We start from the raw sequence: 26,787 nt of genomic DNA on the forward strand, positions 1-26,787 counted from the left end.
TGAGACTAGATTACTCTGGTCAGCAATTCCTCTTCAGATAGTAATTGTATGTTACTTCCAGTATTAATTTTTGGGAAAGAACTGAAAAACAAATAAGAATAATTTGTGATATGTCTCTTTCTTGTTCTCCTACCCCCTGTCTCCTCCCCTGCCTTGTTTTTGCCCACCTTCTTGGATGGTAGTGGTTTGCAACAGGCACTGTGAAAATGGTGGCAAATGTCTCACTCCGGACACCTGCCAGTGTAAACCTGGCTGGTACGGACCTACCTGCAGCACAGGTAACACCCCTGCAGCTTCCTTCTTCCTGGGAGATCGTCCATAGGAGCTCCCATTGTTTAAAATTTGGAACTGCATGGCTCAGGTGGCAGCAGTGGGCAGCTGCTCTCTGCTGCAGAGCCCCCACACTTCCCTGAGTCTCTGCAGGTTAGTTCTGCTGCCAAGCAGCACCTCTGGGAAGTCTTCTACTGATCCTTTAATTTTGGGGTAAAGATTCTATGGGAATGACGTTACCTGCAATTATCTTAGGTGTTTAATTCCTGTTCTTGAAACAGAAACACATTTTATAGACTTACTTGGATGTCAAGCTTCCCACTCTTCCTGACCCTTTTTCTGCAGCAATGTGTAATCCTGTGTGTCTCAATGGTGGTTCCTGTACTAAGCCAGATGTTTGCCTGTGTCCACATGGATTCTTTGGTGCCCACTGTCAGAATGGTAATATTTTCTTTTTTTCTTCTCCCCACTCCTTAGTTGACATTAGTTGAGGAAATCTGTGAGAAAATATTAAGATACAAAATTAACAGTCAAGTCATGTACCTGAGTGCAGCATTCACATTCTCTGGACAGAGAGACATAATTCTGTCTCTCAAGAGAAGCACAGAAAGAAGAGAAAACAACCTTTATCTCTGCCCCTTTGTTTTCCCCATGTGGAATTTGGCATGGAGATGGTTTAACTGAAGTGATTGCTTTTTTGGATTCTGGTGAAGGTTGTTTGGGTTAATGACTAATTGTATCCAGCTGTGTCTTGAGCTCTCAGCAGGTAGTCACGAGTTAGTTAGCTGATAGGTAATAAGTATGTATGTATAATATGATAGGCTCTCTTTAAATAATATATTAATGTAATATAGTACAGTTTTAATCAAGTTATCCTTCAGCCTTCTGATCTGGAGCCAGACGTCATAATTTCTTCCCTGAGTTGGGGTTGTCTTTTTTACTATACCTGGGAAGTGGTGTAAAACAGAGATTACATTATATTTTAGATTTTATGGCTGATTCAACAGCTGTCCAAGGAGAATGAAGACTCAAAATTAGTCTTGTATTCCACTCAACATTTAAGCAGCTTTCATCCAGTTCCATTGTATGTTATGTGTAGCCTGGTTACTTTTGTACACATACAGTTGCCAGCCTTGACTCCTTTTTATCTGATTTTGTCTTTACTATTGCACCAAACTACTATTACACCAAACCACATTAATATCATTTTTGCAAGGCAGGCCTGATAGTGTTGAATGTCCATACAAGCTGTCAGAATCTTACTGTTGCATTCTTGTTTTCCAAAAGTGTATCACTAAGTTAAAATGCTAACTACAGCCTTTTCCTCCTGTTTGTGTCTTTTAGCTGTCTGCAGCCCTCCTTGTAAAAATGGTGGCCACTGCATAAGAAATAATGTCTGTACTTGTCCTGATGGATACACAGGCAGAAGATGTGAAAAAAGTAAGCCAGTGTTAAAATCTTCCTGTGATCCAAAAATAACAATAAATTATTCTGTAATCAGTTAAATGTGTTAAACAGCAGATGGTTTTGATTTTAAGGTGTCTGTGAGCCACGATGTATGAATGGAGGAAGATGTGTAGGCCCAAACATTTGCTCTTGTCCTTCAGGATGGAGAGGAAAAAGATGTAACACTCGTAAGTACCTTGTAGTTACCAGATCTATACCTTAAAAGTAATATAAGACTCAGAGCAATTCTGCCCATGAAAGTAATACAAAGTTAGTGCCAAAGAACTTAAGAATATATACACATTGAAAAGCAGTTGTCTATATATTGGCAGCAAAATTTAGGATGGAGAACTAATACCATGCAGTTTTTAGGCTAAATCATGGGACTGAAATAACTGTGAAATCCTTGTATAGGAAATATTGTTTCTGGATTCTTGTCTAAATAAAAACATTTGCATATCTGCAAAGAGATGAGTTGAAAAAAATCAAATAAATCCAATTTGTGCTGTAGGACCTAAAACCAGATATAATAGAAAAAGTGAAATATTGGAAAGCTGGAAACAGTTGGACATGATGTGAATAAGTGATGCAGTGGGCACAAGCTCTTTAGGACAGGTAAAAATTGGACTGTAATAGTTGCACATCTATGGGTCACATTGTATCTTAATAAAGATATTGTGGTGCATAAAGATATTTATGGTGCATAAATAAATTGTGTCAGCATGGATAAAAGCACAGTCTGCATGAAAATCAGCATGAGGATGGCTAAAGTGTTAGTGTCTGTCAGAGTACCCACCCAAGGCTTGAGAACTGATATGGGCAATAAGCTCTCTAATGGCATGGAGGAAAAATAAATTTCCCTGTATTACATTCTGTAATTATTGGAAAGGGGTTGTTTTTTGAAAAAAAATATTGCCAGTATTTACAGGGGTGAAATATTCTTGGGCACTGTGGAGGAGAGATTGGATTATCAAATAATCAGCTATGAATTAATGGAAATAATTGTGGGTTAGATCATGGCTTAATAAGCAGAGACGAATGTGCAGACAAATGGGTCAATGAAAATAACTTTGGATCCAATATTCTTGAGTTGATTTATTGGGTGTTCTGTTGAATGACAGACAAAAGATCTCTCACCAAGAGACAAGATGTGTCCTTTAGAAAGGTAAATTTGGAGAAAATAAAGCTCTTTAATGGTCCTCTCTTTATTCAGTATGTCAAGCTTTTGTAGAAATCTGTGACAGAGCACAACCATTGAATGTGGGTTTTGGTTGTAGGGCTTTTTGTTTCCAGTTGCCTCTCTTTAATATCTTGTTGGCCTTAGACACATATTTGAGTGAAGATTATGTGACTCTTGTGTGTGAAAAGCACTCCACCTCTTGTGAGAGTCCTGAAATCTGAATAACAACTCATTGTAATCACTTGGGATATAACCATACTTTTTGATGATGTTTGTGCAGCAATCTGTCTTCAGGAATGTAAGAATGGTGGGGAGTGTATTGGACCGAGTACCTGTCATTGTCCTCCACAGTGGGAAGGACTCCAGTGTCAAACACGTAAGAATAATGCAACCTGAAACCTCATGCTTCTGTGCAGCTCAGAATGCTTCAGCCATGCACAGTGTAGAGAAGTCTTCCTATACCTTGATGTAGTTTATCCACATCTGTGTCAAAGGCAGGATAAAGAGTAGAGATGGCTCTGCCCATTCTGAAGCCCTCCAGGATCTGATGGCACACTGGGAGCGTGGCAGTACGTGTTGGTTTGCTCCAGTGCTGTATGCTGCTGCACAAGTCCTGAGGGGCCATTGTGATAGCTTGAAATAGCAAGATGTGCCTAAAACCACCTTATGTTCTTTGCTCAGTCTCATTCATGCCCTCAGCATGTTTTCTCACATTAAATCTGCATCAAAGCAAAAGAGGGAAGGGATAGACTCAGGAACACTGTTGGCTCCATGTGACCTTTAAGTCTCCTTACGCTGTGGGGTGTTACCCTGTGAAAATACCTTCCAAGGTCTTGGTTCCTATAACAAACAGAATAGCTATCTCGAGATAGCATCCATTTTTCCTTTACCAAGATGTGTCCCTCATATGTACCTCTCTTGTTTTAGCTGTGTGCAACCAGAAGTGTTTGTTTGGAGGGAAATGCATATTGCCCAACGTGTGCTCTTGTCGTCCAGGCTATACTGGAGTCCTCTGTGGGAAGAAAATTCAGGTACAGGTAGAGCCAAGACACCATCACAATACGGTGATTTGGGAATTAATTAACTAGTCCATCCATGTCCACTGAAGCAACATGGTATACACCAAATGTGTATTTTGTCTGATTTCTTCCTTTCACTCTGCAGTGATGGAAAATTAATGGAATTCCTAAGAGCTTTTTGAAGAAACATTAGAAGAAACATTATTAGGTTCTAATACTTAGAGAATTGTTCTCAGCACCAAATGTAAACTTCCTTTGTTTCAAATTAGGCTGATTGTCTCTTGTCATGCAGTAGGAATTGGAAACTATCCTCTTCACAACAAACACTATTTTCTTTTCCAGAAGCTGGCCTCATTTTAGGCAAGAGTATCCTACTGATGACTTTCTTAGCTTGCATCAGGTCAAGCCCTGATCTTTTTACAACTATACTGCTAGTCAGTTCATCAAGTGTAATTTGGGAATAATTTTACTTTTTTGTATCAGAGGGAATGATGACCATTTCTCTATTTTGTCATGCAATTTGCTGTTGGATTCTCTTGCGTGAGTGCTGATGCTCACTCACTGAAGTAATTTGATTAAATATTTTGTTAAAACTAACTGGTTTGTGATGTCTGAAGTAAAAGCATTCTGCTCCTCTTGCATCATCTATGGTGTTTCTCTTAATTTCAGTGTATTTAGACACATTTGTGCTGCCAGCAGAATGGAGAGATCGAGTAGATTTGTTTCAGAAATTGAAACAAAGAAATGTTCATACATATTTTGAAAGTAGGCAGCTAATCATCCTATATCAATAAGACTGTAATGTTTGTAATATGGATTTCCAAAACATGACCCAAAGAGAAATAATTTTGGTTCAAAGGTTTCCGTAAATATGTCCTGCAGTTAGTCTATTTTTAGTCTCTTTTTAGTCTAAAAAATATATATATTGACAGTCAGTCAGACAGTGCTATGTCATACATTGATCAAAATGGCACATTTTCTTAATGAAACAAAAAACCTATAAGCCCAAGTTTCACTTAATGTTTTCATTCTGCATATCAGGCAAGCAGATTGCTTAAATTAAGTGTTAAATTGTTTCATAAACTTAATCATAATAATAGGTTGCCTCAGTAAAGTCTGGTTTTAATATTTGTTTTCTCTCTCCAAGGTACAAAGACATCATGGCTGAAGAAGTGTGGCAATTCAATTGCAATGCAGCATAGATGCATGAGACTTGAAAATAGCAAAAGGGTTGGAGGCAATTACAGAGTCATTTAAATAAAAGGAATATTCAGAAGCCTTATTTTAAAAGATTCATATTAAACACAAATGTTGGTGAGCTTCAAAACATCAATCTTATAGTCATTAAAACATATGTATATGCCTATAATTTTTTGCTACCTCATGTACAAACCCCACAGCCTCTGCTATTTTCATTGAATTCCCAGATCAGATGACTGAGCCTAAAATTCTGCAGTTCATTCAACTGGACTATGACATTTCTGTTGGGGGAACAAGACTGTTGCAGCTGTTGGGTGACTCTAGCAAGGAAGACAGCACTTCTGCACTTGTGAATGGTACCTACTGTTTACAAACACTGTTTACATACATATTATTTGGCTGTGGACAGAAGAAAATGCAGAACTTGTTTTTCTTGTTTTGTATTTAAACCGGTCTTGTTGTAATGATAAGCTAGTAGCAAGGAAGGAGGGGAAACCAGAACTGAGGCTGGGCTACTACCAATGAAGGCAGGGCCTCCTGTCGTGTTAACAGTCAGCCAGATGCAGAGTGACTCTGATTTATCTGTGACAAGCCTTTGCAGCCAGGAGCCAGATCCCAACTTTTCTGTTTTGACTTTATTACTTACAGTCATGAAGAGCCAGCTACTGAATTATTCCTGTGTCTGTAAACTTTAATGCTCCTGACTGAGATGGCACTCGGTAATATGAAGAAATTTTGTTCCCAATACTCTTAGAGAAATTTAACAATGCTTTCAGCAATGCTGAATATTAAAAAAAGGAATAATAAGAGGAGAAATTTGTTGTACATCATGCCATCCATACTCATCATGTCAGAAAGTATTTGTAAAATCTTCACAGACGATTTCTTTCCTTTACCAAAATTACCAATTGCTCCAATGAACTGTTAGCACCTGCCAGCTGCCAGATAGTTTTTGAAAAAATAAAATTCCAGGTTTTCTGAAGCTTCCTACAGAGGACTGCTATCCTCTCCTAGAGCTGTGAAAGACATGCAGTTCCTGCCATAACAACGTGAGCTCTGGTAATAGACACAAACATCCCTTTAGCTAAGCCATTGAAGTTTACTGCTTTGTTTTTTTAAGCAAAAAATATGACTTCCAGTTCTCCTGAGCAATATTCAGTTTGCATACCCTAATTTTAAACAGGAAGAAAACAGAGGTAATTTTGCCATTTACTGCCATTCTGGGATGCTGATTACCAAATCATAGCTGTTAGCAGCTCTGTGCCTAGATTTCTCCTCACCTTTTGATAATTTCTTAAGTCATCTTGCAAAGTAAGGTGGTATTTTGAGAGCTTAGCATTATTCCAGAATGATACCTCATGGATTTCCAAATGCCTGACTGGTGTACTTAAAAAATGTCCAGTTTCCCACTTGCATTTTAAATTTCAGTGTTTCCATAGTTTCTTTCAGTCAGGCATCCACGTGGCTGATAGCCTGATGATATGGGAACCATTACATTATTTAAAACCTACTCCTCTTGGACATTTCCTTTCTTACATCTCACAAAGATGCCAATAAACAAAATCTGATTAGCTCTTGGAATTGTTTTGGATACACAAGGTACTGAAGAAGTTTGTATCACATAATCTCATTGTAATCACTGCTGTTCCATGTGTCAGTTACAGAGATACTGTGCAAAAAAGAATGATAACATCTGTTTGGAGCACTGCTAATAGTACTTTGGTTAATGAATTTGTGCAATCCTTCACTCACAAAACTCCTAGAAACTCACAAAATTTCTAGAAATCAAGAAATGTGCATTTCTAGGATTTCAGGCTCAATAAAGGAGTTTTTTAATTATAATTGTTAGTGCTTGCTGTTTATTTTCAATGATTTAAAAGAAAATTAAAGAAATTATTTCCTTTACATTTTCCGAATGCAAGCTGTGTGAACAAAAGCACATCCAGAGTTTTGCTACAGTAGCTAAAAATGCTCAGTGCTAAGCTGTGCTATTTTTGCTATTTTCCAGCAAGCACATGATGCAGAAAAATTATCAGTAGATGCAAAATGCCAGATAGCTACTTCAAAACTGCCCAGTAATTATGTGATTAGTTGAAACTGTTTTGTTACTACATTGTCCATCATAGACATGAAACAGCATTCACTGTAATTAGAAAGCACATGGCAACAATACAGTACAATTGCTCAGTGTAACAAGATGCAGATTAATAGAGAGGGCTTGTGTACAGAGGTTAACAGAACAGCTGAAATTGTAACCTGCAATTAGGCCCAAAAGAGTTAGGGGATGTGGGAGTGGGGAGAATGGTTAGAGTTGACACAGTTCCACTCTGAAGGAATGAAGGGCACCTGTATCAAACTGAAGATTTTGCAGTGATTCTTACTATGTTATGCACAACACCAGTACTGTAGTTGAATTTTCTTGCATGATTTTTTTAGACACTAAAGAGTGCTGGAAGGTACCTATGTAGATCATCCATTTATTACCTGGTTGTACTACAGTTGTTCTGCAGGCCAGCAAAAATTCTCCCAAGTGCACATTGATTTTTGCCCCTGATCTTGAAAAGGTCTTTTAAAATGCAGTGCAGTGAATGTTCTTTGAAGGAAGGGCTTGTATCACAGAAGATACCACAGATAGTCATGTTGGCTATGAGTTAAAAAAAAAAGACAATTGGGCTCTATGGGAAAGTCTCTTTCTTTTTACAAAAGTTAATTATGTATTTTCATCACTGAGAAGAGAAAGCAAGTTAACATTTCTATTTACCAAAAGCAAACCCATGAAGAAATATCAGCACAAGCCCTAAAGTAAATAGGTATAAAAACTTAAGCTACTTCACAAATTTGCTACACCCACTCCATTATTTGTCCAAATGGAAAAACCCAAAGTTTAAATTCTCAAAACATAACTTTGGCGTACATATACAACCCCAAATGTAGAGGTTAGAAAGTTTTGCTAATAACTAAAGTTGTTTATGCAATCTCTGTCATTTAAAGGTGTCATATGCTGGTATTAGGTAATTTTACCCATCTTCTGCCCACAGCTCAGCTTATCTAGCAAATGGTATTTTACAGCTAAACCAAGTAAATCTATTCTTGCCAGAAGCACTTAGAGCAGAAGAGAAAGCATTAATAAAAATGTGCATGTAAGCAAACTAGAAAGAAGAAACACCTCACCTTTCCATGCACATTCTAGAAAGAGTATCAAAAGTGCAACTACTGCAATACCCCTAAAATTTTTACAGTTGTTTTAGTGAAAACCAGTATCTATATAAGGTGTTACAGTTAGCTGTAACGAATAAGGGAGCTAGCACATTCTGTGTTGCTTTTATTGACATTTGAACTGTATGCATTACTTATCTCCCCACAGGAAGACATAGCTATCACCAAAAATTACATGCTCTAACTAGTATTTTCAATCCTCCAGCGAGCAGAAAACAAACCAAAGACAAGAATTACTGACTATTCTTTTAATCTTTTTAGTATGTTTAACTGGAAATAATAATCTGGGGACACAGACTGTCATTAATAGTACATTCTAAGATTGTTTGACTCTAACTAGAAAAATCACTTTTAAATTCACTTAAAATTTAATTTAATGTAAGAAGAAATATTTCTTAAAATCAAAACAAAACAAAAAAAACCCAAACCATGAAGAACACTCTAGCCAGTAGATGGTGCTATGTTCAAGTAATAGTTCTGAAATATGCTATAGCATTCTGTGTGGCATCAAATTACTGCTTACTTTAATCATTTCTAAACAGGAAACTAAATTAGCATTTGTTTTGGCCTGTTCAGAAACACAAATTATAGATTTTTCAACGACTGCTTCTGGTCTCTTGCTCCTGCCAATGCCAATATCTCTCCCAACTTCTAGTCACTATTACTGTCACTTTTGTCTTCATTAGTACAAGTCAGTATTTTGGGAATAATACTGAAATATTATGCCTCTTTGCATTTACATAGTACTCATTGTTTATTCTAAATTTTGGGTCTGGCGCAAGAAATTTTTTCCCATTCATTCCCCAACAAACAATGTCACCTAAGGTATTCAATCTAACTCCTGAATTTATAAATTATGGCATGATGTAGTGGACTGTGACACAGGATTGCATCATTATCATCATCATCATTATAAAACTTCAGAACCATTAATGAAATAATCTTTTTTCCACACTTGAGAATCAAATTTTCACCAGCAGGTCTGAAATAGCCAGTGTATCCCAGCAAAAGCAGCACAAAAAAATGTGCATTCCTTTTATGTTGTGCCCTGTCCCTACAGGAAATCCTTCACAACATCTCTGCAGCAGGTTTCCTCTGAGCCTCCAAAGCAAGCACAGGAGAAAGCTCAACTATACAATTGCTCATAACAGGAAACAGGAGTCTCAGGAACTAAATCATTGCCTTTCCATTGCCCTCTGCATGCTTGGGCATCCTCTTGTAGAGAAGATTGGTAACTGTGAAGACCCCATTACCTTTGCCTCTGTACTCAGTGGCTTGTAATCCTGGGAGAAAGAGGTCCACCTAAGTCATTGCCCATGAGAGCTACATGTTCTGGTGGTTAAACACAGTTAAAATGTTCCAACAAATGGGCTAAAGTAATGCATAGCTAAAATTCTCACACACACACAAAAAATATTCCAGTTTAATCTAGAAGACAAAATCAATCCCTCTCCCTGCAAAAAAAAAATTGATCCGAGCATCATGCAGAAAGTTCACTGATTCAGTTTGCATGTTTTGGCAAAACCTTCCTCAGCAGTGCCATACAAAAACAGCACAAAAGAAACAAGGAACAATGAACATAGGAGACTCAGCCCATTCTGCAGCCCATTCAAAAGCCTGTAAAACCTAAATGAAACCAAACAGGAACATCTCCAGAAGACAACGTCAACATCCCCCACACATTTGATTTGTGACAGGCATGGTTTTTCATCACTGCTAGTCTGCAGCCTCCCAATATACTGCTCCCATAACAACACAGTCTTAAATAGCATAGAATTACCAATGTCTCCAGAAAAAAAAATTCATTTCCTTGTCTCACAGGGGTAAGGAAAATAAACAATTGCATGTTGAGAGCTGATCAGATAATACAACCTTAGAAGTAGTCAAGATAAGGACTTTTAGAGTATCGGCATGGATTAAGCTTTTAGAAAGTAACGGCAGAATTGACTGAACAAGTATTTGTGGGGGAGTGCTAGTTGTTGGGGTTTTTTTGAAATACTGTTTAGCTGATTGAGATCCAGATCAGATTGGAGGGGGAGGGACAGGAAGCAGACATAAACTGATAACCATGATTTAAATAAGATGCTTTGCAGTTTGATAATGCAGAAGATGCAAACTCTGCAAGTTTCCTCTTGCAACTGTTTAACTTCAAGGCAAATTATATTTGAACTAACATTCATTTCTGATTATGTGAATTGAGGCCTTTTTTCTTTCATATGCTTTTAAAAAATATATAACAAAGTAAGTCTAGTCAAAGGGGAGAAAAAATGAAAAGAAGAGCATAGATCTATTCTGACTTGATTTGAGGAAAATTTTATTTCAAGGTCAGCTGTATCAACCAAGCATAATATTTCTGCTTATAAAGAAAAAATTAGGAGAAAAGATGTCATACACAGCGCACAGTTGGATATTTGTAACAAAATTCTTACAATCAGCAATATCTTCCTTTCATATAGAAAAGCATGTACTTAATATAGTGAGAACAAAAAGCTGTCTGAAATCAAGTTACCATGTTTATTTCCCCCATTGCTGCAGACTTCTTCTCTTTATAGTCACATAAAAAATGCAGCTGATCTTAACTGAAGTTGCTTCATTCCTTCCTTTTCTTTGTACACTGTGGCCCAGAGTATGGCAGTCGACATCTACACACATTTGGAGCGATGCATTTCCCTCCGTGCTGGCAGGGCAGTTTACACACAGCTGAAATGAGACACCAGATACACAGCATGTCTTCAGCACAACACAGCATCATTTTTCTTTTTGTCTCACTGCAGTAGCAGAATTGTTCCCTGGTGACTGCACTGGGGCAGTATAAATAAAAGCATAATAGAAGAACTGAAAAGCAATGTCTCTCAATTTATGGCATTGTGGCCTTCATGGAATACAGGCACGGTATGTCTAGTCTTATTCATGCTCCATTTCCCTCTTAAAATACTATAATTTCTGTTCTTTAAGACACAGGCTTTTTTTCAGATGGATGCCCCCATAAAAGTGGGAGAACAATAAAAATTCCTGCTGAAACTTATTCAAGCCAGTGCTTGGATCCACACCCATGAGGAAACAGTCACCTCATCCTATCAGTATCTCACATACTGCCCTCCTCTTCCCCTACAACAGCAGAGGAGGGCTGAGTGGGCACAGCTTCAGCTACACACCAGTTCAGCTAACAAGCCAGGGGCTGCAATTTATGTACGAGTATCTACACCAAAAGAAGTCAAACTTGATGCAGATCTAGTTAGTTTGGGAACTGATTTTGTGAATCAAAGTTTGTAAAAATGGAAGTGGTTGTTCAGTAAGAGTGTCAGTACTAATCTGGATTACAGGCAGCTTTCAAAGTTCTAAGAACACATGGATTTGATTCTGTCAACTTATCTTCAAAGTGAGAAGCAAGTTTCAGTTTTACATTTCTATAAAATTGAATGAAGCTTCTTACCCACACCATTGACAATAGTAATTCTGTAATTTTCAGTTCCTTATACTGAAAATTATAGAAGTACTATACTGAAGTTATATATATATATATATATATATATATATATATATATATATATAAATATATAACATACAGAACTACTATATTGTCTGTAAACTGAGACCCTTATACTGGGGTCTCAGTTTACAGACAATATTTCAGAAATAAACCAAGTAATTAATTTGGTGACAACCAAAATCTGAATCTCTTTCAAAGTGAAAAAGTTATGTGTTCCTGACTAAATTGAACAGCCATCCACTCCCTATACATGCTTGCAAGAGCCCCAGTATGCGGAAGGAGCTCTCAGTTACTATTCTAAGATACTTTCCCTGGAAGCTTTGTTAGGCCCTGAAGATTTGAACACTTTGATTGGTAAATCAAACAAGCAGAGGAAAGGATAAATGAAAAATGTCAGGAGTCATTTACCTAAGTGACATGCTCTACCGACCCATCCAGCTGGGCAGCTACAAATCCCAGGAGCCACACAAGCTCCATTATTCCGACAACCTTGAGGACAAATTGCTACAAGAAAAAGAATGGGAAAGTCAGCAGGATTTATAAAACTGATGTAAAAGAATCCTGACAAAATGAAAGATTCAGGATGATACAAGTCAAAATGGCAAAACACATTTTCTTCTAGGTCAGATATTCAACTGGTATAACTCCAAAAACATTTCCAGGACCATGGAAATGGAAAAAAAAATATAGCTACTGTGTTCTGAATCTTGGTTTAAATGTGAAAAGTTGTACACCTTGATGCAAAATATTTTCACACTGTTTTATCTGTGTAAGTATCCATAACATTTAATAGGTCAATTATTTCTGTAGTAATGCAATTTCCATATTATTAGCTTCTTAATACATTTTAAATGTTTTTGTTACTGTAGTTTTAGAATTAATATAGTTCCATGAATGTAGACACGCACCTTCCTGGCATCTTGACCCTGTCCAGCCAGAAGCACAGAGGCACTTCACGACTCCATTGACAGAGATGCATTCCCCACCATTCTGACAGCCTCCTTCACAGCTTACTGTGGAAAACAGCATACACTGGGCATTTCAGAAGCAGCACAGGACTTCAAATAATTGTCTTTAAATAGCTCGTCTAGCATCAACCACTTGTTTTATCACATCTGCAAAAACTAAAATTTCCACTGTTCAGGGCAAGGCACTGTTCTACTTCTCACCAGTAACATCGCTGTTCATCAGCTACACCACAGGAACTACTAAAATGCATATTTGTATCTAACTTGCCAAATCACAGTTGGTAAGCCAATAATATGTGGTGAAGGATTCACATATTTCCTTACCTGACAGGACCAACAGGTAACAAGAGGAAGAAAAGAAGAGGATATTACTTTGACAAATGAAATTATGGCTATAGTCAAGTTAAGCAGTGCCTTCCCAAAGGCCAAACACTTGAGTTAGTCTCCTCATTTCAGAATTGTTCTACACATCAAAGCCCTGAAGGCCTCATTAATGAAGAATTATTTATGCCAGACAAATGATTGGTATCAACTGCAGAGAACACAATCACTGTTCTGTGCAATCAAATGCTTCCTTTTACAAGCATGAATGCATTTTCTATACCACCTTCTCTGTATTGAAGAAAAACAACTATCCTTCACTGTAAAGATAGACAGTTTGGATGTATGCTTGATAATTTGTAGATAAAATATCCAAATCTCTTGTTCAACCACAAGTATTGAGCACAATTTCAGCTAACAGATCTTTGGCACAAATACTGAACATGCAAGGACAAGCAAGTCAAATCCAGAAAAGCTTTTCAATGTTTGTTTGCATATTACTTTGTCACACAATGTAAGTTAATGTATTTAATATTGATTGCATTTGATCCATTATGGTGACAGAGAGAAGTGCATGAGGACTGTATAAAAGCAAATATTATTCCAGTCTTCTAGAAGGGCAAGAAGGACCCAGGGAACTACAGGCTGGTCTGCCTCACCTCAGCTCCTAGAGAGGGGTATACAAGGACTGACTCTGGAAACCAAATCCAGCCACACAAAGGACAAGAAAATCATCAGCAGGTCTTCATGGAGAGGGTGACCAAATACTGGTACAGATTGCCCTGGGAATTGTGGGGTCTCTGTCCCTGGAGATATTAAAAAGCCATGAAGACATGGCCTTCAGCAGCTGGCTCTAGGTATCCCTGCTTGAGCAGAGAGCTTGGAAATCATGACTTGCAAAGGTCCCTTCCAACCTCACCTGGTCTGTGATTTTGTGAGGCTCTTTATAGCACAGTGCACCACACCACATGCAAGTTTGTACATGTACAACAGTGTTTTCTAGGATTGCCTTTTCCAGTACATGCATATATTCAATAGACTTCACAAACCCATCAAAATTGGTCTTTACTACTTCTCTGTCATCTCCCATTACCTCCCAACAATACATTGCAACACACATCCTCAGTGACTGGCCCTCAATCTTATCATCTTGCAGATAATACATAAAAGTTTCAACCACTTAATGCAGAAATACGTATCTATATATCTCAATAAACTATTTAGAAATAATCTGTTATAGAGCTAAATGGAATATTTACATAGCACATAAAAAGGGTATTTTCCAAGGCAAAAAACTCACTCAGATTCTCATAACACATTCCAGTATGTGTTATGTATGTGTTGTGTATGTATGTTATGTATGTGTTACTCCATCCCATCCTCCTGCAAGCATGCAGATCCTCTAGGCCATGCATGTTTTGATAGTAAGGTCAGAGATTTACAGAATTAATGTCAGTGTGTGTTAGAACCAGGACTTGAGGCATCCTATATTAATTTAGTCTGTTTTCAAACTCCTTGTCTTTCCAAGCTACCACTTCCTTGGATCTTACCTTTATGACAGTATCTACCCCCATACCCAGGAGGACATCTGCATTTTCCAGGTCGGAGGCACTCTCCTCCATTTTTGCATTTTGGATAACATGTAGCTGTAAGACAGACAACAAAGAAAGGTTGGATAAATACTGGTGAATCTTACAAGAGTTACTACTTAAATATATAAGAAATTTGCACGTTATACATTTTCATCACTTTGTTTTAATCTTTTCTAAGACCTATCTGCCATGTCACCTTACACTGTTGATAAGGTGAAATAATTTCCCTGGAGTGGAGTGCACAGGGAGGACTCCACCACACTAAGCTTTTAAGCACTCAAAACTAAGGAATGTTTTGGGCCTGGACAGAACAGGCAGAAGACCCATATTAAACAGGAACACAGTTGGACTGCCAAAAGAGCTTTGGATAACTGGAGAAATAACAGAAAATAGGTGAGAAGAAGAAATTATTCAATAAAAAGACGTTGCAACTTGAGAGGCATCATGTGAATCTTAAGATGAAACATCAGACTTTTTACCCTTTACTGGATTCCTACGTTCATCTTCAGAAAAACTACATGCTCTGTTCCTAATACCTCTTCTCTAAAATGTCTCCAGAGGTAAGTCAGGATTTCCTTCTCCCCCACACTCTTTTTTCCCCTTTTCTTGCTTCAGCTGGCTTTTCAGAAGCCTTCCTGAAATATACAGTGTTTGTTTAACAAGCAGCCAAGATGAATGTATCTTTTCTCACAACTCTAATAATCTGTTGGGAGAAAAGCATCTATGATCATCACAAATCCTGCAACTTTTTAATTGCTGACAGCTTGGACAAGTTTGATAAGATATGAATAAAAATGTCAATTTTGCAAAATTCTGAATAAATCCATTCATATTGCAAATGAATTACCTATCATGTAGACTGTTTGCTACTTTGAATCAGCCCTGCTATCTGAGAAAACATTTGTTTATTCACACACAGGTTTTAGAAACCCATCTGTTTCTGAGAGTCTCATCTGAGTTAGCTGCTGGTGCGAGATGAGCTCTCTACTTATTCTTTGACTGGATGTGTGAAAAGTATGAAAAAGATGAACAATGAGTAACACCATCCTGATTTTGTCCTCATATACTTACTGCACTCTCAAGAAATCCAATTGAAGAATAAAAGACTTTTCACATTAGTACCCACAGAATGAGTACTAGCAGGCAAAGAAAGGACAGAGATGTATGAAAAAAACCACCAGTGCTCAGCTCTCTGTAACTTTTACCAGATGCTTTCATTTCTTTGGAAGTGCCGTACAAGAGCTCCCAATTTAAGAAAAAATGTGTTTCTGTGTTATTTCACACAGTTTTCAGATTGGTTTTCTTGACAGAACAACAGGTGAAACTTCACTTATCCAATTTTTTTCTACATTAATGACCTTATGAGCACAAGGATTCAGTGGTTTCCTTAACAATTCCAAACAGTTCACCTCTCTAGTTCAAGAATTGATCTGCCTCTCCACCAATATTTCACTTCTCCCCTAACCCCCAAAATGTATAGAAACAAACAGTTTTTGAAACAGTTCATACAGCATAGTTTTTAATCTACACTACACAGCACATTAGCTATATATCATTTGTCACCACCTGCTAGCCTCAGCCTCAAAATGAACAACACTCCATGAACAATTACAGTGCTGAATGAAATTTTCAGCATCTCATTTCAGAATTTAAAAAAAAACCCAGTCATTTTTCAAATGAAGGACACTGACAATTAGAAGAAATACTGTGCAATTTTATCACCTCTTCACATAGGACAACATGCAAACTAACTCCTGACACTGAGTGATTTTTCAGCATTTAGTAGCCACAAGCTCTACAGTTAAACTTTTAAACAAGAAAATTATAAATCTAACATGTAACATTGAACAGGGTTTAAACTAAAACTCTTCTTCACAATATTTACTTTTGCATATTAGGTGGCATTTTCAAAAAATACTTTGTCTCTCCATGGAAACCAACAGGAATAGACTCCACCCTAGCTTTACACCTCCTACCATGGGAATGAGATGTACAAATGACTCTGTGCATCAGGTAACATCCAGGCAGGAAACAGCAGTACTTTTATAAGCACAATGTACTCCAAATAAAAAGAAATCCAGAAAATAACCTACTTTCTACACACTTTTGATGTTTTTGTTAGTGACTAGTCCTGACTAATTGCACCTAGAGATACTAATTAAATGTTGCTGTGGCTTAGAATGCTGTCAAGACTCTAAAAGCATTCAAGAACCACCTGGATGCAACCCTGTGCATTGTGCTCTAGGAGACCCTGCTTGGGCAGGGATGCTGGACCAGATGACCTTCTGGTCCCTTCCAACCTGACTGATTCTGAGATTCCTTAAATACTTCCAGGGGAAGTATTTAAACGTGCAGTTAAAGCAGTAGGAGAAATAAAACACCAAAGCCTGCTCAGCGAGTGGCCTCTTACCCAACACCCAAGCGGTAAAAAGCTTTCTCCACAGAGAGATGCCCCACGGCCATTCCCGACAGCAGGGTCGGCTTACTAACGTGAGCTCTTCATGCTGGCTTTTGGCTGTGCTCCATCAGTTCGCTATCGCTGCCTCACCTTACCAAAGCGTGCTCTCTTCCTCCCCCTCTCCTTCTTTAGGTCCTCCTGGCGCCTCACCACCCGCCTCCCACACCAGATCCAAACCCGCTCTCCTCAGCCCTTCCCGCAGGGATGTCTCGGCGGAGTGCTGGCACGGGAGGGAGCGAACGCAGCGCCGTGCCCGTGCCGCCGGGGCCGCCCCCGTTACCGTGCTGGCAGCGCTCGCCCTCGTAGCCCTTGGAGCAGAGGCAGGAGCCGTCGGCGAGGCAGAGCCCGCCGTGCCGGCAGCGCTCGCCCTCGTAGCCCTTGGAGCAGAGGCAGGAGCCGTCGGCGAGGCAGAGCCCGCCGTGCCGGCAGCGCGGGCTGCAGGCGGCGGCCGGGCCGGGGCCCAGCGCGCCCAGCCACAGCCACAGCAGCAGCCGCGGCCCCGGCCCGCCGCCGGCCCGCCGCGCCATGGCCCGGCCCCGCCTCGGCCCGCTCCTTCAGCTCCGCTCGCTTTTACCCTCTCAGCCCGCTCCCACTCCTCCTCTTCTCCTCCCCCCAGCGCCGGCCTGCCCGTCCCGCCGCCCCGCGCCGTGCCACGGCGGCTGCGAGCCCGCAGCGCACCGACCCCGCGGCCACGGGCGCCGCAGGGAGGCTCGGGGGGACCTTGTCACCCTCCGCAGCTCCCTGAAAGGCGCTTGGGGCAGCTGCGGGCTTCGGCCTCTTCCAGCGACAGGACGGGACAAGATGACAGACTCCCAGGCTGCACGGGGGGCAGTAGGAGGAATTTCTTGCCAGAAAGGGTTTCTAGACATTGGAATGGGCTGCCCAAGGAGATGGTCATCATCATCAGTGTTTGAGGAAAGTCATCATCCCTCAGTGTTTGAGGAAAGACTGGATGTGGCACATAGTGACTTAGTGGTAATTCCATCATAGAATGGACTTAATCTTCTCAGAGGTTTTTTTGGACCTGACTGATCTTGTGACTTTATCTGCAGATACAGAGACCTCCAACAGCAGAGGACCAGCCACCAGATTGTCACACGGGGTGTTGGACAAGGAGCCCACCTTAGCACCCGGCCGGCTGGCACACCCGACATCTGCTGGCCCTGCCACCACTTCCAGGACAGCACAGCTCTGAATTCCCACCTCATCTGAGACCCTACAGACTCTGATTTCCATACACTTCCACCTTTAAAGGTGCCATATGTGAGTATCACATATATCCTTTGAATATATGTGAATATCATATATATTCAAAGGAGGATTTCAGAGAGAGGACTGATGGACTGAATTCACTGTCACCTGACAGAGAAGAATACAGGTCTCATAGAATCATAGAATGGCTTGGTTTGGAAGGGGCCTTAAAAATCATCTGGTTCCAACACCCCTGCCACGATCAGGCACATCTTCCACCTCAAAGCCTTATCCAGCCTGGCCTTGAATGCTTTCAGGGATGTGACATCCACAGCTTCTCTGGGCAACTTGTGTTAGTCACCACCCTCACAGTAAAGAATTTCTTCTTTATATCTGATCTAAATTTACTCTTTCTCAATTTGAAGACATTTACTCATGTCTTTTCACTGCATGCCCTCGTCAAAAGCTCCTCTCCAACTCTTCTGTGGTTCCTTAAGGTACTGGAAGATGCTCTAAATTCTTCCCAGATCATTCTTTTCTTTAGCATGAATAGCCACAGCTCTCAGCCTGGCTTTACAGAAAAGGTACCCCAGCCCTCTGAACATATTGACTGCTCTTCTCTGGACTTGCTCCTTGCCATGCTATTTCTGGGAATGAAACAGCATTCTGGCTCAAGTACAATTCTGTGACAAAACAGCAATATCTTTCCATTTAATCAGGTATTTATTTTGCAAAGAACACAAACATAGATGATCAGGAAACACTTTTTTTCATTATTTCCAGCATTTCACAAGCATTTCCTATAATTTCAAAAGTTTCCCAGAGAAAAGACACACTTTCAACACCAAGACTCAGCCCAATGTAGTATTTTCAGATGACTTGTAATGACCAATAGTGAAAAAGAGACATTGTAAGCACCTATACAGAGAGTCTACAGAAAAGTGAAATAAACCTCATGCCTTTTGAAATACTAAGGGAAAAAAAAGTCTTGTTGTCTACTGTGAGGGTTGACTTTGAATTACTTTTGCAAGTGGGATAAAACAGCTCAATTTGTCTTCCAAATGAAGCAGGAGTATGATTTGGTAACTGCTTTCACTTTGATTGGAAATTAAAATTTGTGTGATTGCCCTGTAATTGACAGAATAAAAGTCAAATGTACTTCTGTTGTAAAACTGGTTTTAATCCCTTTTCACACCTACAGAGCATGGAACATACAGTTCATAGCAGGAGTAGAATACAAGGCAAATCTGCTGCCAATAGCATGAGGTGCTATCTGGCTTCTTGCAAAGGTTAAGGCACATATAATATTATCTTTGCAAGACTACATTTAGACTTTCAAGTAGCAAAATACCGTAGAATAATTAAACAAGAGCAACCTGAATAGTTGCCTAAAACATGCACAGTTCCCTCTTGTTCATGCCTAGGCAGCCAAAGCAACATTTACAGGATACATACATACAATTACATTTGTCCTGTGCAAACCCACACAGGAAATATCCTTTCAAGTAGTAATGATGAAGCAAAAAGCCCTGGTGATTTAATTACTCATGCACAAGTTGCCATAGTGTGTTGATTTGCTATCTAGAATAAGAACATCCAAACCCCATTCCTTTGCAGTTCCAGTTGTGGTGAGGAGAACAGGGTCTCCTGTTTTCACATGCATTATTCCTTCTTGCAAGGACAGGAGTAATAGGATTATACAGTGATACCACTTTTAATAAAACTACTTGCCAGAAATATATTGTGGAATAAATTCTTCCCAAAAGGAATAACTTCCTTTATGCCATCCCCACAAGAGCAAAATGAGAAAAGAACTGAAGACACCGTATTGTTCTCAGAGTATGTCATAATTTTGCACATCCTTGACTTCTGCCAATAATTTTGTGCATATTGATTTCTTCACAGAAATATTTTTTCCATTACTGTCTTTCCTCTATAAGACAGTTTTATGTGGAAGTGTGCCTTTCTGATATTAATGCCTAGCAACAACTCCTTCATATAGAATTCTTTTCAGATTTTAAGAGCTATTCTTCATTATTCATGGTTTTTAAAGCACTATTTATTTTCAGTTCCATATCCCATCTTCTCTATTCTAGCAAGATCACTTTCGGTGGCTCAGATTAATTAAGATCCCCTTTTTTTCTCGTTCCTGGTTTCCTTTGAGGTTCTTAAAATAATTAATACCAAAGAAAATAATCATATTTTGAAATATGGCAAGTGTCCCATCTGAGAGGATAATTGAATGCAAAGACTATATTAAATAAGCTTGCCCAGGTGTTTCATTGAATGAAGTAAATTTGTTTAAACATTATCTTCTGTAGGAAGGATTAGGCTGTTTCACCATTTTTGTGCATCTAAATTCATCTCAGGGCTTATCAAATTTGCTGAGTGCATGTCTGCATTTACAAATGATTGAATCATGTTAACAGAGGTTCTCATTGAAAACAGAAATGCTTCCAGGCATCCAACATGCTTTAGCCTTAGAAACACAATTTGATATAAAAACAAAAAAACCCAGAAAACAAAACCCAGCAGATAGTTTGAAAAAATGAAATTTTTAAGTTAAACAAAGAGAATTAAGATTCATTCACTATTGTCATAATGGTTATATTTAATACTTGTTTTCAAAATAAAACCAAAATAAGGCAATTTTAGCAGTAGGACATTCACAGGCTCATTTTTGTGTCAGCATCCTCCTGATACACTGTATCATAGCAATATGCAATAGCCTCTTGAGGGATGCTGCTGTCAGTCCAAAGAAGAAGACAGGGAGAAAATGAACTCTCCATTATAATCAGAGTTAAGGTACTCTGTGGAGTGGTATATTATGATAATAAGGATGCTCACATGGATTCTGGGAATCTGCTCCATGTAAGGCAAAGCAGGTACAAAACTGGGGTCCCCAACAACCCTGTGGGAAGACACCAATTCTGGCCAGCTTAGAGCATGTGCACATGTCTCTTGCCTATTTCAAAGACTTTTATTTCGTTGCAGAGTGAAAAACATTCAGGAAGTGCAAGCTCAGATCTTCACATGCCATGGGAATTTACGAGCAAGCCAGCTGTAATACAGCACAGCCTCCTCTCAGTAGTAAAAACTTATAAGAAAACAATAAGCTTAGAAATTGGGATACAAAACCTTAGAGGGTGCTTGTGCAGAGGTGATGTACAACCATCTAATAAAATGTCAGTATCTCAATAATCAACTGGAATTGCTGGGATGAGAGGTAATATTAGAAAGTGTATTACACAGCTTCCTCTTTACTAGTCCTGTGCAGTATGTGCAGTTCCAAGCTCTGGCACAATCATCACTGCACTGTTACAGCTGCACTGGGTGCTGTACTTAAGTACATCTAAAAAATGTGTCGTCCAGAGATGATGCTTTCTTTATCAGTGTCACATCACAGGTAGCAACCCCATTTATAAGTGCTTTTCAGCATAATTTGTTCTCTATTCTACCATGTGTAGATGAGCCATCAGGTAATGGTACAGCTAAGTAGCATTGATCACAGCTGTATCTCAACTAAGTCCACATCAAAGCTGTCAGGTAATAGGACTTATGACCAACATCAGTCTTTTTGTTGACAGCTTGAATACTGATCTGTCTTCCAGTGCAATTTGGCTTCAGTGGCATTTCAATGAAAGTCACTTTAGTTCTTCTAAAAGAAGGAAAATGATATATGGGTTTATTTTAAAACATGCCCATGCGTGAATTAGGTGAGCAGAAATATTATACATGCATAGGCTATGTACAAACATTCATCCACAACTGCCAGACACATCTCTTCTTGGTGTCCAAAATTAGGAGCCTCTCTGGATTGCATGTACAGATTGTCCTCATTAGTGCACCTAACACTGGTTCCATAATATGAAACCCTATTTTAATTTCTATTAAATTAATGCATTAATCCCAATGATGCTAGCCCTGTATGCAACTTCATAACCATTATTCTAATAAGTAATTTTCTTCACATAACAAACTTTCAATACATGAGCTTTAGTCGACAAGACTGATGTGCCCTGAAGTTCCTGTTCACAGATTCATCTTGCTTACTAGATAGAAACATTTAAAAGGTATATGTTAGTGAGATACTTCAGAATTAACAGTTCAATCATTGCAATTAGTTATAAATCTCTCAGATTGCCACTTTATGTAGGTATTTGCAATTAGAATGCTGAATAAATCTGTGCCTCTGGACTCTCGGTAACCCAAAGCACTACAAGAGTAGTGTCAAAAGATCAGCCAGGCTCACTCAGAACAGTTTAACTCTGTTTGAAGCTTTGTTCTATGCAAGTCAAGGTCACCCAGCCACTACTCCCTCTTTTGAATCTTGGATGTAAATTGCCTGACAGGAAAAGAAACAACATTTCTTCTGCCCATTAAAAGAGTACTGAGAAAAAAAGATCAAGGCTTGTCTTGCTGCTTGGCAAACAGTGCAGCTTTCAGCAGTAACCTTAATTTGTTGTTGGATCTTATTCTATCTTTCAGGATAGTTTAGTGATGTCTAAGCTGAAAAACATTTCAGAGCCAATTTCTACAGAGCCAGTAGACCAGTGACTCTTTATCTTACTTCACAAGCATAAAGCATTACTTCAAAATTGCAATTGTATAAAAGAAGGCCCTGATACTCCATTGCAGACCACCTGGGTTAGTCACTGCAATCAGGAGAGACCAAATGTCTGCACAAATATAACACCCAATTTAACTTGAAAGCTAAAGCCAGTATCACCTTAATTGAGGGATTTTCTGCTCATGCTAAAGGTGTTGAGATCAACCCCATTCTGTAGATGCACCATCTGAAACATGCTGAGCAGGCACCCATCAGTGGAACCCCAAACCTATGATTAATATTCAAAAATTACTCTTAAGGACCAAAGTCCAGCTAAAGCAAGACTGCAAGACACTTAAGTATCACATCCAACTTCTTTTAGAACCATATGGAAACCTCCTTATTTTTGTCAGTACTATAGTATCAGACTCTATATTCTGGCAACTAAAAGGACATGATACTGCAAGGTTACTTCTTTAATTTCCATTTGGCCTGGAGTTTAGGGGACTCAGTATCTCACCATACTTTCAAAACCCAACTGAAATAGTCCTCATCTGCTTTTATTTCTGCATTGAATGAAGTTGGCTTGCAAACAAATGAAAATAATTCAGTTTTCTCACCACTCATGGGCTCTCAGCCATGTCCCTCAGAAATAAATATGGAATTTTTTTGGTCCTGGAATCTTATATTTTTCCCTCAAAGAAATTTGGCATAATATTCAGTGAAAAGAGTTATTGAATAGTACTTGGGGTAACTATTGAGTATAACTCAGATACCACTACTGTACACAATATAAATACCAGGGGCCTAATGTTCCATAAATTAGTTTAAGTGTAAAGTCCATATACACAATTCATCCTGATTAACTTGAGGAAAAAAAGCAAGAGGCAAAATACTAATTCTAAGATAGGTTTTTTTTTAAATATTGAGTAGTTAATTGTACAGAATTCAGCTTTATATCAACCAACTTCCTGCAGTATGAAGTACAACTGATCATTTGGTATTTATATAGTTGCTATTGTATCATAATTCCCATACACACTTACACTGCTGTAAGTCAGAGCAGACACTACTGAAGCTGTCCCAGAGTAAAAACTAGTGTGAGTGGAAGCATTCAGAGAATCATCCTTAAGAATAAAGATATCACTTTTTCTGCCACAGAGACACTGCCAACTTTAGGGTGAATGTGGCTACTGTTCAGCCGGGCACAGCAACATTATCCACTAGTGTGAAACAGGAAATGAACAAAAAAAAAACCCACATCTAATTGATATTTAAATATGGTAGGATGTAATTACTCATGCTGGAATTCATTCAAAGAATCAGCTCTCTCAATGCTCCCTTATTTAAAAAAAGAGAAAAGTACAATCAGTTCTTTACTGTCCGCCAGCGGAAAAGACTTAGGTTTGGCAGATTATTGTTAAAAAATTGGTTCAAAACATATTTCTCTGTTTTTCCTGTCATCATTATGTTTATTATGCTTCAAATCTACATCTGAACAAAGAAAGTGGTAGCTCAGTTAAACAGTACTTAGAAGTTTAGGCCTTTCTTTACAAGTTTAAAATTAATTGTAAATGTTTCCAGCTTGTGTTTATTTTCACAGTACTTCTAAGGGGAAACTAAACAGCAGAACCACTTTAAAAATGATGAGACAACAAAAAGTGTTTTGGCAACTCATATCTAGAGCTAATAGCAAAGCTGAAGTACATGTCGTATTGTTTGGGCCACAATTGAAACATGACAGTATGACTAATGGAAATCAGTAAAAATGAAAGATGTGGGTTTGTCTGGCCAGGATATGAATATATGAAAAGAAGATAGTCAGACAGTCATTTATTTCTAAAGACCTCTGTCATTAATCTAAAAACCATTGGCAAGCATCATCTTTCCTAACTGCAGAGGTATGAGCATGTCAAGGGAGCACACCTCTAACTTAAACAGAGCTGGAACTGAGCCCTAGAAACTTAGAAAGTGACAATTCCTAAACATAAATCCTTAATGACTACAGAGCAAACAGGTTGATATTGAATTAAAATTCATGTTAGCCAACATAAAAAAGAGGGGAAAATGATCATTAATATCAATCAAAATGTCTCAAATCTACTCTGACTCACACGTGTACCTACACATGCCAGGTGTAGAAGAGGTGGAAGAAATTAATATATCCAGAAAATTTTAACGTTTGTAGAAAAAACTCCATATTTGTCATTGTTCCCTTTAAACCTCACATTCCATAGGTGATGTCCAGTTATTCAGCTCAGCTCTCTCTGCCATTTATACACCACTGTGCTCTACTTAAACTCAACCCCTTGATGGACACTAACTCTGATGGATGCATTTGTCTGCACTGATTGAATTTTAAAACTTGTGACAAAGAGTTAAGTATGTAATCCTAGAAAATTCAAGCAGATAAATGCAATTTTTACATGATTACAGTTTGTTTATTTTATTTATTTGTGTGTGTCTATCTTTTGAATACCTAGGGTATGGAACAATATTCCTAATTTCAGTTTTAGAAATGCAAAATAGCAACTTTGTACATACATGCACAGCATGTCCATGAAGCAGAGCCTGAGGTGGCCTGGCATTCTAGCACAGTCCAAGTCCAAAAATCCTGAAAATCAGTCTTCCAAGACAAAATATTCTTCATTTGCTGGTTTAGACATCCCATCTACAAGCAATAGCAGTGAAATCCCTTGCATTATCTTAGGTGATTTTGACATTTCTTTAAACCAATTTCTTAGGCTGTATCTCTTCTATGTTACAAAATTACAATTGCATGTTATAAGAGAATCTCCAATGTGGAGGCAGGACAATTCTCATTTTATCACATGATCATTTCACAACTTCTCATTTTATTCATGATTATTCTTAAGTGGTTTAAATCCAGCACTGACATAGTTGGCAGATACCAAAGTCTGGGATCCTGGTCCTCACAAGTGGCAATTCAATGTAAATAAAATAGATGTTTCTGCACCTAATTGCCATCCATCGGTAGACTCAGAAATCCTTGGGTGAAATGCGCCCCATGGGCACAAAATGATCACATATCTCTGTGCTGATCCTGCCCAGAGCTGTATAATGGAAGCTGCACCACATATATAAAATTTAGATGTTGAACAGAGGAGTGCAGAGCTATGGCAAACACAGTTCTGGCTTGGAACACAGTGGAAGAAAGCTCAGCAAAAATGTTTCAGACAATTTAAACCAAAACACTGACTACAAATTTAACTGAGTACACTTGATGAAGATGAGACTAATAAAAGCCCAGCTGCTTAGCACTTTTGACTTTCAGCTCACACTGCTTGCATGCAAGATGATTTTGGTTCCAAATTGAATATTGCTGGCTGGAAATTAATAGGTAGGCTGAACATATGCTTGCTTTCTTGTTTTAGGAAAAAAGAATAATCAAAGTTTAAAATGTGAAGTCTGAAAACCAGCCTCAATTATGCAAACAGATCTCAAGGCAGCCTCTTCTTCTCTGCAATGATCAATATTAATGTCAAAATCTTTCACTTTTACTGATTTCAGTCATGAAAAAGTCCAATCCTGCATTACTCTTCTGTGCCTTAAAGAAGACAACTAGACAATACTAAACAGACCTTCCCCTTTTTAGGTTTTTAAACATACTTTCATTAAGAGCCTTAGAAAGTTTTCTAAGGCAAAACAGAATAAAACAGCATAAATACAATTTAGTTAATACTATTAGAGTATGATATTTCCATCCTCTCTTTAAAATGTTGCCCAGTGGCAGCAGTTTTCATTTCTAAAAATAATTTCGTACCCATAATTTTATTTTGCCACAATTAAAACTAGTAACAAACATGTCACCAATAGTATTTGCCAGCAAAATCTTTCAAAAGGTAGCATATCTGCATTAAAAAAAT

General features: G+C 38.6%; 2 protein-coding genes across 2 annotated transcripts in view; one reads left to right on the forward strand and one right to left on the reverse strand.

The window, feature by feature from the left end:
- Positions 1–7,210, forward strand: part of VWDE (von Willebrand factor D and EGF domains) — a 33,183-nt gene extending 25,973 nt beyond the window's left edge. The window contains exons 24-30 of the mRNA XM_077782559.1: positions 183–278; positions 616–711; positions 1,615–1,710; positions 1,809–1,904; positions 3,177–3,272; positions 3,824–3,927; positions 7,124–7,210. Of these exons, the coding sequence (XP_077638685.1) occupies positions 183–278; positions 616–711; positions 1,615–1,710; positions 1,809–1,904; positions 3,177–3,272; positions 3,824–3,927; positions 7,124–7,210 (671 nt within the window). The remainder of the gene's footprint in view (positions 1–182; positions 279–615; positions 712–1,614; positions 1,711–1,808; positions 1,905–3,176; positions 3,273–3,823; positions 3,928–7,123) is intronic.
- A 3,411-nt stretch (positions 7,211–10,621) lies between these two features.
- Positions 10,622–17,687, reverse strand: LOC110474682 (uncharacterized). Its single transcript, XM_077781241.1, has 5 exons — positions 17,441–17,687; positions 14,661–14,756; positions 12,730–12,834; positions 12,230–12,325; positions 10,622–11,031 (listed from the first exon to the last, which is right to left on the reverse strand). Exons 1-5 carry the CDS (start codon positions 17,685–17,687, stop codon positions 10,922–10,924), a joined length of 654 nt encoding a protein of 217 aa, XP_077637367.1. The 3' UTR covers positions 10,622–10,921.
- Positions 17,688–26,787: the final 9,100 nt, after the last annotated feature.

This window comes from Lonchura striata, chromosome 1, assembly GCF_046129695.1.
Source record: "Lonchura striata isolate bLonStr1 chromosome 1, bLonStr1.mat, whole genome shotgun sequence".
Taxonomy (NCBI): Eukaryota; Metazoa; Chordata; class Aves; order Passeriformes; family Estrildidae; genus Lonchura; species Lonchura striata.